This window comes from Geospiza fortis, unplaced genomic scaffold (genome assembly GCF_000277835.1).
Source record: "Geospiza fortis unplaced genomic scaffold, GeoFor_1.0 scaffold538, whole genome shotgun sequence".
NCBI classification, from domain to species: domain Eukaryota; kingdom Metazoa; phylum Chordata; class Aves; order Passeriformes; family Thraupidae; genus Geospiza; species Geospiza fortis.
This window is the reverse complement of record NW_005054368.1, coordinates 1131070-1148538: the sequence shown is the minus strand read 5'-3', so window position 1 is coordinate 1148538 and position 17469 is coordinate 1131070. Positions and strand designations below refer to the sequence as shown.

Genomic DNA, 17469 nt, shown 5'->3' with positions numbered 1-17469 from the left:
CACACGGGGGGCTGCCCGGGGATGCTCAGGGCGGAACAGCCGCAGGTGACGGTAAATCACTGCCTGTGCTCCCCGGTCATGGAGACAGCTGTTGGAGGGAAGCGGAACATTAATTAAAAATAAAATGAATTTAAAATACAACTACCAACCCAATAGTTCGGGTGTTTACCAGCCCGCGGGGACGCTGTGAGTGCCCCGCGGTGGCTGCTCCGTGCTGCGTGTCCCCAGGGCACAGCCACCACCGCGGGTGTCCCCAGGGGCTGCAGGTGGGTGACAAGCCCAGGGCTCGGTGCAGGAGACATCCCCGGGCTGATCAGACCGGGCACTAAAGCAAAGCCCTTTTGTTTTCCCCACCCAGTGACCCCGGGAAGAACGGGCGGATTGTCTTTCAAACAGAGCCGATGTGGAGCTGAATGTCCCTTGCCACCTTGGCTATAAATCATCCTGCATGTGATAAGGTAATTACCTTCTCCTTGGAACTATTCATAGGAAAACCTATAAAGGGCCTGGCTTGTAAACACAACAATAAAGAGGCAGTACAATAAAACCTTGGCCAGGGTGGGGAAGGTGCTGCCTTTCCCCAGCCCCCAGCACCTCGTGCCCCACCAGGCCCTGGAGGATGGGGCTGGGGGCTGCCCTGTGGCTCTCATGGGCAGTGAGGGGTGGCACAGGGCACAGCAGGGCACATCCCCTTGTCCCCAGAGGGCTGGCAAAGGGGGGTGCCCTATTGGGAATAACAGCAGCTCCCATCTGCTTCCTGGGGTGCACAAAACCAGAGATTTCTCTGTTCAGAGAGCAGCCTGACATTGAATGGGGCTGCTGGAGTACACTCAGCTCAGGTACACCCTGCTCCCAAGTGCCACAGCTGCCCCAGCATTCCAGCTGGTACAGGATGGGGGCAGCTCTAGAGATGTCAGCAACTTCGGGACAGAAATCCAGGCAAAGCTGTGCTTGCTTTCAGTGGCTCTGGGGCAGATTTCTCCCCAAGGCAGTGGAGAAACACAGGCCTGGTTCAGGTGGGGGAGCTCAAAGATGGGATCAGCTACAGCTGCAGCAGGCAGAGAGGAAAGGAGCAAGTGAAGCTGAAGTGCAAATGTGTCACGGAGCCAGGACAGGCCCAGCAGGGATGCTCAGCTCTGCCTCCATCCCAGGGTTCCAGCCTGACCACACACACAGGGCTGGTACAGCAGCAGAACTCATTCCTGACAGAGAACTGGCTCCATCCATCCATCCATCCATCCATCCATCCATCCATCCATCCATCCATCCATCCATCCATCCATCCATCCATCCATCCATCCATCCATCCATCCCCTGGAAAAGGCTTCCTCACTCCAGGAAGTTTTGGATGCTCTCAGCCCTTGAGGCCTGCTGAAACCAGCGGCGAGGGTGGAAGAACAAAGCCGATGAATTTTGTATCCCCCAGAGGTTTTACGACAGGCAGGGCTCGCCCTGAGCTCTGTTCAAACATCCAGCCCAGGGTTAGGACAGCAGGCACTTAACTCTGAGAGCCCCAGAGCCCTGCTCATTCCTGGAGCTGCTGATTTGTCCCCAGCAACATCAGAGAGCTCAGCACTCCCCCAGCTATCAGCAGAGTAAGCACAGAGCAAACACAGAGTAAGTAACACCAGCAGAAAGGAATGGAAGGGGACAGAACTCCAGAACCACAAACGAATCCATGTGCTGTATGAACACCACTGCACCTCCCACAGAGGTGCTTGGAGAGCCAAAATTCCAGCCTTGGAGAACCTACTTTGAATTTTCTGGCTTAGGCAGCACAGTACCATCCAACTGGAAAGAAGGAATTGTGATTTTTTAGGAAGACAGGATGAGTGGAGGCAGCAGGGAGGCTCAGGCCAGGTGTACAGCACTGGGAACACAGACAGCTAAAGGCAAAGGCTGTTTGCTTTAAGCTATTCTTCAAATATTGGCATATTTGGGTTTATTGCAGGAACACAAGAGTGACAACATTTGCAGTGCTCTGAAAAACAAAATTCTTCCAACCCCCTGCTTTACAAACACGATTCTGGATCCTGCAGCAATAGGAAGAAAATGCTTTGAGATAAGCTGAGGGAACAGGCAGCTTTATAAAACATACAGAGGAGGAAAAGGCGTTTGTTTTCCAAGTGGAGACGCTGTGACAGCAAAGTGCACAAACCAGCCCCAGGGAGGGCAGAGTTCCCCAAACACAACAATAAAAAATAGTAACAATATAAAAAAGAAGTCCTAGAGGCATTATTAATAAAGTCTGGAACAAAATACTTAATATCAGCAGCAGGAAAAACTTTTCCTCTGGATGTCCTGTGCAAGGGAACACAGCTCTGTGCTCGCTGTGGAAGATTTGGTCACTGGAATGGGTTTCACTTCCCTCAAGCTTCTGCCAGCTCCGCGGCATTGGCGTGGTGTGTCAGGACATCCTCCAGGAACAGGGACACTCTGAGCCTGGCCTTGCCCTGCAGCTGTCTCTCCATGGCACTGAGGTGCTCGATGGCTCGCTGCAATGCTCTCTCCCTGTCGCCCAGGTCCGTGGGTGCCCCTGCCTCGCTGTCCTGCCCCGGGCAGCTCAGGTACTGCAGCACGTAGGGCCTGATGGCCTGGCCGTGCTCCCGGAGGCTGCTCCCGAGCAGGGGCAGGTCTGAGCTCCTGGCCAGCTGCAGCAGGTGCAGCAGGGCCTGGCACAGCTGGCTCCTCAGGCTGGAGCTGTACTTGAACTCCAGGAAGTCCTCGGTGTCCTCGCTCCTCTGCAGGGCCACCACCAAGGCGCTCCAGATGTGGCAGAACTGCTCCGTGGAGCCGTAGCATTCCCTCCTGCTGGGGATGGACAGGGCCATGGCTGACTTGATCCGCACTTTGAAGTTCTTGCAGGACTTGACTACAGAGGAAAGGGCACTGAAAGCTTGTGAGGCCCAAGGAGCCTCTCCTGAAAAAAAAACCCAAAAAACTCCCTTTTTTAATCAGCCAAAATGTGCAAAACTATACATGTCTCCTGGATATTTAATGGGCTGACATTTATTGAATTTATCGTGGTTTAAATGAGAGAATCAAGGGTTATGAAATGAAATATTAGTTAAAAGAGTTAATGTCCTGAAGTTTTACAAGAGGACATTTGGCATTTATTCACACCTATAATCCCACTGTTTCCTGACGTGACAGACCCAGCTGAACGCAGCAGTTACCCCTGCACTGGCACTGAAGGAGCTGAGTCTGCTCCACTGGGCAGAGCCCTGGGAGAGCTGTGACAGCCAGACTCAGCTCCGTTGCCTTCCCCCCTCCTTCTCCACCCCAGTGGCAGCAGAGGTGATGATGTGCCCGGCCCCAAGTGCAGAGCAGCCCGGGGCAGGGGACAGGCTCTCACCCAGAGGCAGGGCAGGGTTCTTGAAGACGTTGCCCAGCGCGTAGCAGGCGTTCCAGCGCACCTTCATGGTGGCCTCGCTGCCCACCGTGGCAACCAGGGCCTGCAGGGACTCCTCGATGGCCTCCCTGAACCTGGGGTTGGCCACATGGCAGGGCTGCAGGAAATGCAGCACGTTCCCAAGGGCACGGACAGCGTTGCTCTTCACCTGGAACACACAAAAACCTCTCCGGTTTTTGGCAGGTTTGATTTGAAGCCTGCTGTGAAATCATCTCAGAGCCAGCAAGGAGCACAGCTGGAATCACACTGGGTTTTCCTAAATGCCACCAGGAAGACCATTCTCTGCAAAGGGCCACAAACCAAACCAAAACCCCTGCACTGTGGAGAGGCCCAGCCAAATTCCCTGCAATTCAAACAACACAGGAACCCAGAACATCCTCTCAGGGGAGGGTCTGAGCTGCAGCTCCCCTCAAACACTGGGGCAAAGAGACCTAAAGTAACTGGTGCCTTTTTCCTTTTCTGTTTTTAATGCAGGGGTTAATTAACTCCACCAAGCCCACCCTATTCCCCCCAGCCTTACCTTGTCTCTGTCCTTGGATGCTTCCGTGGCAGACCGCAGCAATTTGAGCAGCAGGAGATCAGAGAGCTCCTCCTGGAAGCTTTGTCCCATGGTTTCCCTGGCAGGAGAACCACCTTGTGAACACCCAGCTGGGCTGCTCCATCCCCACATCACAGATGTGATACCACCCTTTATAAAGGCCCATGAACAACCTTCACTCTTCTGAGGGCTAATATGTAAGGCAGACCTTTCTGCATGTGACCACTATGTTTATTAATTTAAAACCAAACTATCAATGCAAGAAAGCTGGTTAGCAATGGTTAAATCTGTAATAAAAAACAGAGGGCAAGGAATGGCTCAGGGGCAATTCTGTAGAAGGAATATATGATAACTATTTTCCTGTTAAAAATGTAACAGTAGGTTGGGCTTCCCTCAGTCTCTGGCTTGAGGAAGGGTTAAATATTTATTAATTTTACTTGTGTTATGTTAAAAGTAAAGGAACCATGTAATTACAGCAAGCAACACGCAAGAAATGGAAAACTGAAAAGTGAAAAGTTTTAAAGAGTCTGTCCTTAGAGTGACAGGACAAGGGGGAATGGCTTCAAACTGAGTAGGTTTAGATCAGACATTAGGAAAAACCGGATCCTTGTGAGGGTGCCCAGAGCAGCTGTGGCTGCCCCATCCCTGGAAATGTCCAGGGACAAGCTGGACAGGGCTTGGAGCAAGCTGGGATAGCGGAAGGTGTTCCCAGATGGATACAGGATGCTCAAACAGTGTCCCACACTGGCAGACACACAGGCAGAGGGTGGTTAGAAAGCAGGATCCAAGCTAAAATTCAGCTTTTTTTGAGGTTAAGGATCACAGAATCATTTTGATTGGAAAAGCCCTTCCAGAGCATCGAGTCCAAGCTGTGCCTGATGCCCACCTTGTCCCCAGCCCAGAGCACTGAGTGCCACCTCCAGTCATTCCCTGGACACCTGCAGGGATGGGGACTCCAAACCCCCCTGGGCAGCCCCCCAGTGCCTGAGCACCCTTTCCACAGAGAATCTGCACACACAGGGCAGGGGGTGCCACGTACATGTTGATGATCAGGGTGTCTGTCAGGTTGCCCAGGGACCAGGCTGCCTTGGCACGGACGTTGGGAGACTTGTCATGGAGGGAGTTCAGGATGGCATTTGCTGTGTCTGCCACAAACATCACATCCTGCCAAAGCAAAAAGTCACACAGTTCTCAAAACACAGGTGATTTTCTTAGTAACACACTCTGCTTTTTCCAGGGAAAAGGAGAGAGAGCAGCTCTGCTCATTTACTTTTCCAGGTGACACCTTCTAATGAGCTCATGGTGCTGTCTGCAGCTTTGCCTGACCTTTAATTAACAGTCCAAGCCTGAATGCTGACCAAGTCCACCACTCTTGGGTAGCTGCTGCTGAAAAGCTTCTATGGATTATTTAATTCCATTGGTGATTTAGTTACTTTGGATTTTAACATAATTACATGGACTGCCAACCTTATACCCATCAAATCCCACTCTTAAGTAATTGCTTCTCCAGACTCCCTGTTGAACTGCCTGTCTAATCTTCTCCTCTATGGCACATTACATGTGCCTATGGTAAAGGATTTTCTTTCAAAATATTTTGGAATTAAACTCCAAAGTCAGCTACTGCATATTTTTTTATTAAAATCATTCACTTAAAGGTTACATTGTAAAAACTAATCTTCCAGCTCAGCCAAGCTAAGATGATATTTTGTAGAAAAAAACCCTTTTTCCTCCAAATAAGCTTTATTTCTTAGTTTTAAGCAAAACTGAAGGCTTCCCATTAAAAACTTGTTAGAATCATAGAATCCTGGAGGTTGGAAGAGACCTCAAGGATCGAGTCCAACACCAAACTCCCCAGAGCACTGCAGAGCTGTTCCCTTCATCCCAGCTCCCCCGCACCTCTTGCAGCTCCTCCGTGCCAACCCACCCACCCAGCTCCCATCCCTGAGAGCCTGGGAGGAGCCTGACCTCTCTCCTTTCCCTCCCTCTTCTCTTTCACCTCCCTTAAAGCTGCACTGATTCTGCTCTCAAAGGCAAGAGCAGGCCTGGAGCCAGTAAGGAAAACTATAAATACACTACAGGCCAAAAGTAAAGCAAATTAACTGCAAACAAACCCATGTCCCACATCTTATGGTTCATCAGAGAATGGCTCAGAAGAAGGGATGGGCTGGCTCTGACCTGCCTGAGGCACGGGAAGAGGATGTAGACTCCCAGGGCACGGGCAGCAGCAGCTTTCACCAGAGGGTTCTCACTGTGGTTCAGGCCAAGCAGCAAAGTGACACACAGGATCTGCTGGTCACCCTGCAAGAGGAGCAGCAAGGTGACACACAGGATCTCTGTCACCCTGCAAAGTGACACACAGGATCTGCTGGTCGCCCTGCAAGAGGAGCAGCAAGGTGACACACAGGATCTCTGTCACCCTGCAAAGTGACACACAGGATCTGCTGGTCGCCCTGCAAGAGGAGCAGCAAGGTCAAGGTGACACACAGGATCTCTGTCACCCTGCAAGAGCAGCAGCAGTGGCAGCAGGGGGGCTGAGGGAGCTCTGTCCCACAGGGACACACAAATTCTCTCCAATTCCCTGTGTCTGAAGGAGCCTCCACTCAGAGCGTGCTCTGGATAAAGTGAATTGAGGAGTGATTCCAGGAAACAGGAATGCTTCCAGCACACAGGATCTCTGCTGTTGGGCAAGAGCAAGAAGGAAATCAGTATTAGCTCTCATGCTGAAGGAATGGCCCATCAGAGCTAACTCAGAGGATGGGCTGCTCCTGCCTCCCCTCCCTCTGTGCCCCTCGTTAACCAGGACAGGGTGAGCTCAGCCTGGCCAGGTTGTCAGCTCACCAGCCCATGACAGAAGGTCAGAGTGGGCACTGACTTGACCCCACTTGGCCACAGGGACAGGAGAGGAGATGGGATCAAAGTACAGGGGGATGAAGTACATGCTGTACTTGGAGAATTCCAGAGATACTGCTGGAGCAGCAATTCCTGGGCAAATGAGACCTGGCAGAGCACTCCCCAGCAAGGGCACAGTGACACAGAAGGAGCTGCACAATGCAGGGGGGATCCACTGCCAAGGCTTTCATGTTTAAAAGCATATTTCATGTTGCAAAGGGAAAGAAAACCACGCATGCAAATGGGTGCACAACATCAGGCCCTGGCTATTGGCTCAGCTAGCTCTTCAAAGGATTAATCAGCAGAATAACAATCCCTCAGCCCTCCCTCATGCCATGAAATCCTTGTCCTCCATCTCCTGTGCATCACTGCCAAGGCTGGGTATTCATGGCAGAGCCAAACAGCTGCTGTGACCCACAGTTTAATTGTTCTGACAGGCTAATTACTCCCAACACTGCCCTTTCCAGCCTCCAACAGTCACAACGTTCAGAAATACAAAAAAAAAAAATTGGGGAAGGTTTCTTTACTTTCTCCTGGCAAGTTTTAAAAGGCTTTACACTACTGTAACCTGGTGGACAAGGACAAAGCCTCAAAGGTGAAAGCACCACATTTAAAGGTGTGTTCTCCTACCTGCAGGAGGCTGAAAGCCTCTGGTAAGATAGAAGAGAGGGCATCACAGGCACTTGTCTGGAGAGTGGCATGGGGGGAGTTCTGCAGCGTGCCAGGCAAGGGCCCATTTAACATCATCGTCCAGAAGGTCACAACCTGCAGGAGAAGCAGCCAGGTTTATCTTCTAAACTCAGCAATTAAGCCTAACTTCTTACCTTAAAGATGATCATCATATGCTGAAATTTGAACTGCTTTAAATAGAGTTGCAATCCCACTCCTGAATCCACACAGCTGAGTGTTTTCATTTGCCTGACAATTTACATTCATAGCAAGTAACAGGAACCTGATGCTACTGAACACATTTCCTGTCTAGTAGGCTCAAAACTTAGCATGAGCCAAAGAAATTTTTAAGCTTGTCTTCTGCTCACAGAAGGAAGACTTAAACAGGCCCATATTACTCAGCTTCTGCAAACTCGGCCAACAAACAGCTAATGAATTTCTCTAAATTCACTTATATTGTGGTTCTGGCCACTCTCTCTGTACTTGTGACCAGGTTGGCACTTTAACAATGCAAATTCACCAAAATTCTGAAAGTTTTATGCAGCAGTAATGACACAGACAAAATCAGTGCTGTTCTTCCAGCTCTGAGCTACAGCAAGCATTGGGAAGAGGAGAGGCAAAGACACAGGGTTAACACCATGTAAAAGAAATAAACCCCAAGACATCTGTCCACAGACAGGAACAAGTGCCAAGTGACTGCAGGAAGCCTCCAGACACTGTCCATACTGGCACCCACAGAGCTGCAGCCTGAGTGCCTTGCTGCCTCCCTGCAGTTATGTGTCTGTGTGTGCCAGGGACTGTGCAGAGGGCAGGGAAGGAGCTCAGGGAGGGAATCTCACACTTACCACGCTGACAGGCACCCTCTGCTCGGGGGCAGTGGGGGAGTCAGGTTTGTGCTGCTGCAGGACACCCGTGCCCAGCTCCTCCAGAAGCTACAGACAACAAAAGGCAAGGGGGTTTTCATCAGGGGTGACTCATGGAGCTACAGAACCTGCATCTACTCATCAGGAAACAAAAAGAAAAGATTCAGTACTGGTTTGGGCTGTTCTGTCCCTGCTATGACTGGAATTAGAGGAAAAGCCTTTCTAGAGGAAAAATTCTCCAGCAAGCACAGCATAACAAACCACTGCACAAAGAGGAAATCTTTGGGTCACAGAGCCCAGTCCCTGCCCCAGCTGATGCTCAGCCAGGGAAGCACCAGTGCTGTGGTCCTTGCACTTCCCAAGCTTCCTGGTGACTCAGCAGAGCAACAAAATTCTGCTGAGACTTCACGACTGGAAGCTGAAGGTGCATTTCTCAAAGTGTCAGGGTACTGCATTTCTGTATCACACTCACAGATGCTCTGAATATTCAGCACCACTCATCTGCATTTGCAAAGGACCCAGACAGATAAAACTGACTGGTAACACAACGTTGAGGTGTCTCCTGCTCTTACTTTGGCTCCATGAAGCTGAATGGATGGATCCATTTCTTCCATGCATCTGCAAGCCACTTCTCCAAGTCCCAGGAAATAGCTCTGAGCCATAGGGAAATAACCTTTCACAAGAAGAGCCAACACCTAAACACAGACAAAAGAAATTCTATTCAGCATTTCTTCCTTCTGTTTACCCAAAATATCCCAACTACACACTGAAATGAAGTTAATGGGCTAATCAACCCTGGCACCATATCCTGAGCTCTGATGTAACAGATACACCTTGCAGCACAACTTCTGGAATACCAGAGCTGATTAAAAGCCTCCCTGTTCCATTTTATTGTTCAAAGAAGAGCCACAGAAGCACGATCAGGTAGCAAGGCCATGAATTATTTAGTGTAAGTGAGGGCTCCTGTAGCCAAAAAAACTGAGAGCAAGACATTCTGTGCCTCCTGTAACACTGCTGCTGCCTTCTGTGAAGCTGGATTTAACAAATATTTACTGTTCCAGAAAAAGAGTGAGACTTCTGGGGATGCTTGTTCCAAAATCTTACCCTTTGCTGTAGCTACATGAATTAAAACAAAGCCAAATTAAAACAAAGCCTCAGCATCCACAGGTACTCCCTGAGTCACTCCATAGCTCCTTGCAGACTGTTTTCTCACTTCAGGGCTCTTCCCCACTGTTTTCTACCAAAACTTTAATTTGGATTCTGTATGGAGGAGTTTGCATGGGGAAGACTCACAGTCTGCCAGCACACACCCCCAGATAATATTGAAAAAAATACAGAAGATAAAACATCCCAGGCAGATGAACTCACTGCAGCAGGTTTGCAGTGAAGATAAAACTCCCAGGCAGATGAACTCACTGCAGCAGGTTTGCAGTGAAGATAAAACTCCCAGGCAGATGAACTCACTGCAGCAGGTTTGCAGTGGGACAGTCCCGCTGTGGCCACAAGACTGAAACATTTCTCCCTGAGCCACAGCAGCTCAGCCCCACTGCAGCAGCAATCAGTGAGAAATCTCCTGGGAGAGCAGGGAGCAAAGGGACCCCAGGAGTGAGGGGGCAGCTGGAGCGAGGCAGGAGCAGCCCTCCCACCTGCAGGGCCTCCAGGCGCAGGGGACACGGCTCGTAGACGCTGCCCAGGGAGGGGAAGGTGGCATCGCTGTCAGAGCAGGAATCCTCCCGGGGCAGGACGACCAGGGACACGCACAGGCACAGCAGCCAGCAGGGCTCAGGGGCGGCACAGCCTGCAGGGCTGCCCTGGGGGCTCTCCCCTGCCCAGGGCACTGCCTTCCTCCACTGCTCACGCCCGGGGGTTGCACTGCCGCTGCTGCTCAGCCCTGAGGAGCTGGGCTGCTGCAGGAGCAGCTGCACCTCTGGCAAAGGTGCCTGCACTGAAACGATTGCCCCCAGCAGGGTGAGGCTGGAAACTCGAACGTTGACGTCTGCAAGAGAAAATGGGGAGAAAAGAAAAAGCAAAAAAAGCTCCATTAGAACCTCATCGACAGCCCAGCATCCTCTCTCAGATAGATTATAACATATAACCATCCACTGCCTCTGAATTTTGAATTATGGAGCACAGAGGTGGGGAGCAATACAGCAGAGAGAATGCAAACCTTTGTGAGAGATGTAGGGCTTGATCTGGTTCCACACCCGGGTAAGCAGCCCGGGTTTCAATCTGCTGTAGGGGGCATTGGAAACCAAGTTTGCAAGGCACTGAAACAGAGAAAGGTGCTGGTTACAATGTCAGCCTGGCCTCCAACAGGTCTGTTTTTACATTTGTAATTTAGGCCACTCAGGCAGCTCATTATCTGAGGGCACCTGAAAAAAGCCACCCCAATTATCTGCTGTGTGAACACTGGATACAAACTTGGTTCCTAAGAACAAGGATTTAACTACTGTGAGGTGGCACAAAGACCAAGGAATTTTGATAGCCCATGGAAGGATTTGTCAATTTGGATTCCAGTTTTAAAGTGAATGTAAGTCTTCAGAATAATTTTGTAGGTTCATTCAGCTCCAAAAAGACTAAAAAATGCATAAAAAAGAGAATTGTGCTGAAAAGAAACCCTGAGACTCTGGATGGAACTCTGAGGAACCTGGTTTAATGAAAGGTGTCTCTGTCTACAGCAGGGGATTGAAAGGTGATCTTTAAGGACCCTTCCAACCCAAACCATTCTGTAATTCCATGATTCTGTAGGATGACTCAGTGAACTCTTGTGAGATGACAAAGGTCTGTCTGCCACCACTACCACCTCACATCTCACAGCAATTCTGTGTACTCTTTCTTCAGGACTTAATCTAGAGATCAGTGGGAGCATGTGGCACATCTGCAGGTACCTTGATTATTTGTGTCAGTGTCTGAGAGGAGGACTCTGCCACCAGGGCCAGCAGCAGGCAGCGGTGCAGCTCCCGGATGCTGGAGGCAATGGTGACAGAGAAGGGAGTAAAAGCTCTCTTGTGGTCATTGGCATCTTCAGCCACAGACAGGAACTGCTTAGAACCTTCCAGGAAGGCTGAGAGGACTTGAAGAGCACAGGCACGTGTCTGAAATGATAAAACATTTGTGATATCTTTTAGCACCTCCTTTGAGCAGGTGGAGAATTTTAAAATATATGAAATCCTCTCTAGAAAGAGAAAATTCAACTCCAACTATCATTTTTTCATAACTTTAGGCAATACAGAACCAATTCTTTGTTTCCTTAGCCAATGCTTCCTATTTAGTTCTTGGGCAGTAGCCAAATACTTACTGAAGGCCAGAGAAGACAACTCCTAAGATTAATGGGGGAAAACAGAACAATTTTTGTACTCAGAAGTGCCTCACCTTTGGAGAAGGGTCCTTCAGAGCAATAGTCATCAGGGACACAGACTGGGGGCTGCCAATACCAGGGGCATCAGGAACAAATGCTGACCAGTAGCCATACAGAACTCTCTTTTCTATTGACTTTATAGTGGAGAGGAAACAGGCCAGAGCCCCTTGGCGAACATTGGCTTGGTAAGACCTTAAACACAAACAAGAAGATTAATGAAAACAGCAGGGACAAGGGATGGGCTCCACCTCTTTCATGTATTTTAGTGGCTGGCTGTGAGACGAAATCTTTTAAACCAAGAACAGGAAGAGGAAGAACAAATTTACTTCCACACCAACACAAATTACTGCCTTCCAATTTTTTCGTACCATCTCATAAATCAAAAGGGAAAGTGATTCCCTCAGCAGTTTTGCTGAAGAACAAAGGATGGTGTGGAAGGGTTCTGTGGTTCCCACATGCGTTTATGTGCACAGCATCACCTCCCTTTGCTCTCTATAAACCCATGGCACCGTTCTGTGGATCTGTGTGTTTATGTGCATCACCTCCCTCTGCCCTGTATGAACACAAGGCACTGCTCTGTGGCTCCCATGTGTGTTTATGTGCACAGCATTCACCTCACTTTGCTCTGTATGAACCCATGGCACTGCTCTGTGGATCCCACATGTGTTTGTGTGCACAGCATCACCTCCCTCTGCTCTGTATGAACCCATGGCACTGCTCTGTGGCTCCCATGTGTGTTTATGAGCACAGCACTCACCTCACTTTGCTCTGTATTCCCCCCTCAGTGTCAGAGTACTCTGACTCGCTGCTGCTGAGGCGTTTGCAGGGCTGGCAGCTCGGGGGGTCCTTCCCAGCACACACGTCTGACACACGAGGCCGAGGCTCGGGGCAAGGGCTGCTCTGCACATCCCCCAGCTGCAATTTCACCATGTCTGCTCCCAGCGCTGACTCTTCTCCTGCATCCCCTGAATCTTCTCTTCCTTCTTCTCCATACTCTCCCTTCTTTTGTTTCCCTTTGCACTTTTTTCTTCGGCTCTAAGACAAAAAATTGATTTTTTTAGGCAATGCTTAACAAACACATAAATGCAGTTACATGTCTCTGCAATACTCTACACACAGTCACTCTTTATATCTGAGTTTTTAAATTCTTCAACAAGCACAAAATTTCAGTAACACCTAAGTAAACAGTTTATAACTGAATAGCCTCAAAACCTAACTTTTGACTTCTTCATCACTAAAGCAAAATATATCCAAGGAAACTTTCAGCTAAAAATCATATTTCACACAAAGAACAACACTAAATACTTCTGTAGTTCTTTTAGATTTACAGTAGGTAACACTAAGTAACCTTCCTTTTCAGCATCTAAATAAAAACAAGTCAACATGACTAGATAACCTTATTTTCTCTAATGTCTTTCAGATAATCAGTAATCCGAAGTATTCACACGTTAAAAAATAACCTGTAGAAGGATTGAGCAGAACAGATGAGGCAAGAAATCAGTCTTAAATGAACTTGACTTCCCTAAGAAAGAGTCAAACGATTGTGCAAGTGTTAGGATAGAAAACGTGACTTATAAAATCAAAAGCTTTGGCGAGTTTGCACGCAGCAATCCCGTGCCTGCAGGCCAGGAATTCTTGGCTCTGGATGAATAATTGTTGCACAGAGCTTAACTGAGGGAAGCCAAGCCCTGCAGAGCCATTTGTCCCTGTCACCTGAGTTCCCAAAGCAATTTTACTCAGTGCAGAATTTGTAATCATCACCTTTGAAGCAAAGAATTAAACGTGCCACATGCTCAGGACGTGAAGAGCCACCAATACCATGAGAGGTAAGACACAATACAACAAACAGGCTGGAGAACCAGGAGCAGCCCAGCTTACCCCTGTCTGCTTAGAGGTGGCTGGTTCTGACTGCTCCTGCTTGACAGGTGACCTTTTATCATACTGAGGTAAAGGAGCAGGGTACAGGGCTGTGGGCACCTCTATGCTCAGTCCTGGCAGCCCATGGAACATGCATTTCTGCAACAGGAACACAAAGGTTAGAGTTTTGTCCTTTTCTCATGCACAGATTTACTGAATTCACCAATTTCAGCTGTGCTCCTTTCCCCAGGTCCTGCCTCTCCTGTGTATAACATCTCCATGCAACATCTGAAATCCATCTACATGTACAAGGATTTTAAGTAGATGCAAAAAGCCCCAAGCCTCCCATCTCCCTCTCACATTCTGCTGTGGGAAGTGCAGTGAAGATGCTGTGAGAGAAACTCAGTATATTTTTCTTTAACATCTCACACTCCATTTCCCCCATGCTCAGGCTTCTCTGCTCCCCCTTGTTCACCTTCTACTGTTTCCCACTTAACAGCACCTGGAACCTCCCAGGGGCTGCCTCTTCCTCCAGGTGGATTTAAGGATTTACCTTTAACACTGCCAGAAGAGCTCCAATTTGGTCAATTTGCATCAGTTTCATCTTCCCACCATTGAGAAGCGACTGGACACCTTTCAGTGCACTTTGCAGTAACTGAAAATAAAGAATTATTTACTTTTCCCTCCCAAAATGCTGCAGGTTCATATCTTTCAAGTAACTTTCTAGGCAGCTACAGTTTTGCTCAATTGGGACAGTAATGTGATAAATTATGGACTCTTAAGGCAAAATCCTAATTGACAACATTCCAAATTCCATATATTCCAGCAGCACAACCTCCTAATTAGAGTATTTTAGACAATTAGACTCACACTTACCATGCAAAAAGTGATGTCATCCACATCAGTGGTTTTTGAAGATTGCAGAACAATTAGGAAAGTTTGAAAACAGACACTTCTGTAGGACTCATCCAGGTACGGCTGCCCAGGGACACTAAAATTAGAGCAGGAGGAGACACAAGGCTGGTTCACAGTCTGTCCACAGGTTTGTAAAGTTACACAAAGTCCCACCCAAGCCCCTGTTAGCCTGCAGAGGATGGCTGGATGGAAAGGGATGGATGGAAAGGGATGGATGGAAAGGGATGGATGGATGGAAAGGGATGGAAAGGGATGGATGGAAAGGGATGGAAAGGGACGGATGGATGGATGGATGGATGGATGGATGGATGGATGGATGGATGGATGGATGGATGGATGGATGGATGGATGGATGGATGGATGGATGGATGATAGAAAGGGGTCAGCTCTACCACACAGAGGACAAAAGGAAATCTTCTGCATGAAAAACCAGGCAGCACAAAGCTTTTCTTTTCTTCCCCAAACTAACCCCTGTAACATTATTTCTGGAAGACTGAGAGTTAGGGGTTTATGCACAGCTAAAGCTCTGCATTCCCAATTCATGCACCTACACCCTGTGCTGGCAGATGTACACCTTCTAACCCCCCAGAAAAGGGCTGTACCCACCTGAGACACAGGTTGGCCATGCTGCGCACGGCTGCCCTCCTGAGCTCCACGTCAGGCTGGGCAGGGTCACTGAACTGCAGCAGGAGCCCAGCCTTGCCCAGCAGATCCGGGAGGAACTGAAAACAAACCACCAAGAGCCATTAGGGGTCAGTGCTCCTCCCTCAGCCTCCTGGGCCTGCTGTTTGGGGGCTGAATATCATGGGAGGTGGCTGGAGCCTGGCTGGACACCAGATGCCCACCAAAGCTGCCCCTCAGATGGGCAGGGGAGAGAAAACATAAGGAAAGGCTTATGAATTGGGACAAGGAGAGGTCACCCACTGATAACCATCATGGGCAGAGCAGACCTAACTTAGTGAAATTAATTGAATTCATTACCAATCAAAAATCAAAGCACGATAATGAGAAGTAAAACAAACCTAAAAATTCTCAGCTGCAATTTCAAATTCCAGACACAGATTTTTGTTTATAGAAACAGTATGAAAACCTTAATTCCTTAAGTGCTCTTATTTTGTGTTAAGAAAGGACAGAGTTGAGCACAGTTCAGCTGAGTCCCAGTTTATGCTCTCTTCCCAGACATGAAGCTGAGCTAGGAACAACTGCTGCACCAAACTGCTGCCACTCCATGGGCTACAAGCCCACACAAGCTGGCAGCTCCCAAGCTGTGAGCATCACCACCCCATGCTCAGCCCAACAGCAGAGACTGCTTTGCAAGCTGCCACGAGCTGCTGACAGCAGGTGGATTCAGCTTTTCAAACTCTGTCAGCTGCAGCAACAAGGAGCTCACACAGGATTGATACCTGAGAGCCTCTGAGCAAAAGCCCTGATCTGGTTACAGGATGGATTTCTGCATCCTCACTGGAGCCTGCCTGGGGAGTTATGTGCAATTTCAAGCTCCCCATGGTCTTCCTGCCTGAGGCACAGGGTGGTCGGTCTGCAGGCTAAGCCTGTGCCCTTATTTAATGGTGATTCCAACAGCTGCAGCCTGCAGGTAAAGAGTATTCCACATGGGAATAATAATTATTAATAAATACAACTGAAATTCATCTTTCCCCTAAATATCAACCACTATTTAAATGGGATCTGATCTTAGCATGAAAGGTAACACAATTTGAGAACGTTTTTATTCTTTCTCTCTGGAAAAAATAAAGTATAAACAGCAGTGGTGCAAATACTTTTGTTGTTACTTTCTCTCTGTTTGTAAACTCACCTTCTGACACTTAGGCCCATTATTGTAAACAAGAGCTGCTAAGGCTTGCAGAATTTCAACATGTGTCCAGGAGCTGCACTGCCTCAGAGCAGAGATGCAGTAGGAGAGAAGGAAATTCAAGCTCTGCTCATCAACCATCACCTGTTGTAACAGAAAAGGTCAAGATAAACATCATCTTGTACTGCTGCAGTTCAATAAACCCTCAGAAATTGGTTAGAGATTCAGGTGATCTGGCTGTTAAAATCACACAGCAGAAATCATACCTGACCAGAAATTGATAAATCTGTACAAGTCTCCTAAAACCAAGACTATTTCTCATGGTGAATCACTTCTAACTGAGAGGTGGTTTTATGAGGAACCATGCTAAAGCAAGATCAGAAGCTCAGCTACCCAAAAATAAGTAATACAGTGAAAATCCAAGAAACTCTGCCTGAAGGTTGGCTCCACAGCCCTGGAAAAAGACAGAGTTCCCCTGGCTTATTTGAGGGAATGGCCAAGCCCTTCCTACCTGATATCTGTTGAGTAAGTGATGGATAAGCTGGCAGACTTTGCTGACAAGATGTTCCTGATCAAGGGGAACCAACTGACAGCCTTGGACAAGCACAGCACAAACATCCTGGAAGAGAAAGCCTCAGTTTATTATTTAGGGACTACAAAGACAGCAATAGTGGCTCAAGAAAAATACCAAGTTAGATCAAGGAGCAGAAGAGTACTGTCCAGAAATCAATTAATTCCCAAGTGCAAAGTAAGCCTGCTTTGGAAACAAAATGAAGGCAAACCAGCGTAATAATGAAGTACTGTGTGTTGCCAATGGAGCAGCATCCATGTGGCTCATCTAGACTGCTCAGCTTTCAAGGGCTTGCTTTAAGGCTTAAAAAATTACTATTTTTCCAACATCAAACCATGAAAATTGCCGAGTCCCACCCAGTGGTGTCACCCACATCTCCACCGGGCAGTGCTTCGGCACAGGGCAGCAGAGCTCAGCAGCACCGGGGAAGGGCCCGGGGGAAGGTGGGCAGAGGGAACGTCCCGCCCGCAGCGGGGGGAACGCGGACGGAACCCTCGGGGCTCCCGAGGAGGGGACACGGGGGTAGCACAGGGGGGCACAGGGATGGGCACAGCCGCAGCACGCCGTCCCCACAGCGGCCCCCGCCC

At 48.8% G+C, this 17469-nt stretch overlaps 1 protein-coding gene across 1 annotated transcript; it reads right to left on the bottom strand.

Moving 5' to 3' along the window:
- Nucleotides 1–2369: 2369 nt before the first annotated feature.
- Nucleotides 2370–16927, bottom strand: HEATR6 (HEAT repeat containing 6). The gene is made up of 19 exons (XM_031059834.1): nt 16823–16927; nt 16315–16455; nt 15108–15223; nt 14463–14577; nt 14140–14241; nt 13608–13745; nt 12487–12764; nt 11744–11921; nt 11260–11466; nt 10539–10638; nt 10018–10367; nt 8944–9066; nt 8354–8440; nt 7470–7604; nt 6126–6248; nt 4990–5114; nt 3933–4029; nt 3356–3560; nt 2370–2920 (listed from the first exon to the last, which is right to left on the bottom strand). Exons 2-19 carry the CDS (start codon nt 16450–16452, stop codon nt 2370–2372), a joined length of 3168 nt encoding a protein of 1055 aa, XP_030915694.1. The 5' UTR covers nt 16453–16455; nt 16823–16927.
- Between the last annotated feature and the right edge of the window lie 542 nt (nt 16928–17469).

Excerpts from the sequence above, each read along its gene's own strand:
- HEATR6 (XM_031059834.1), bottom strand. The coding sequence starts at position 16,452 with ATGGTTGATGAGCAGAGCTTGAATTTCCTTCTCTCCTACTGCATCTCT. Across the intron at positions 15,224-16,314 it reads ATGGGCCTAAGTGTCAGAAG|TTCCTCCCGGATCTGCTGGG; the intron begins GTGAGTTTACAA and ends GTTTGTTTTCAG. Across the intron at positions 14,578-15,107 it reads ATGGCCAACCTGTGTCTCAG|TGTCCCTGGGCAGCCGTACC; the intron begins GTGGGTACAGCC and ends CTCTAATTTTAG.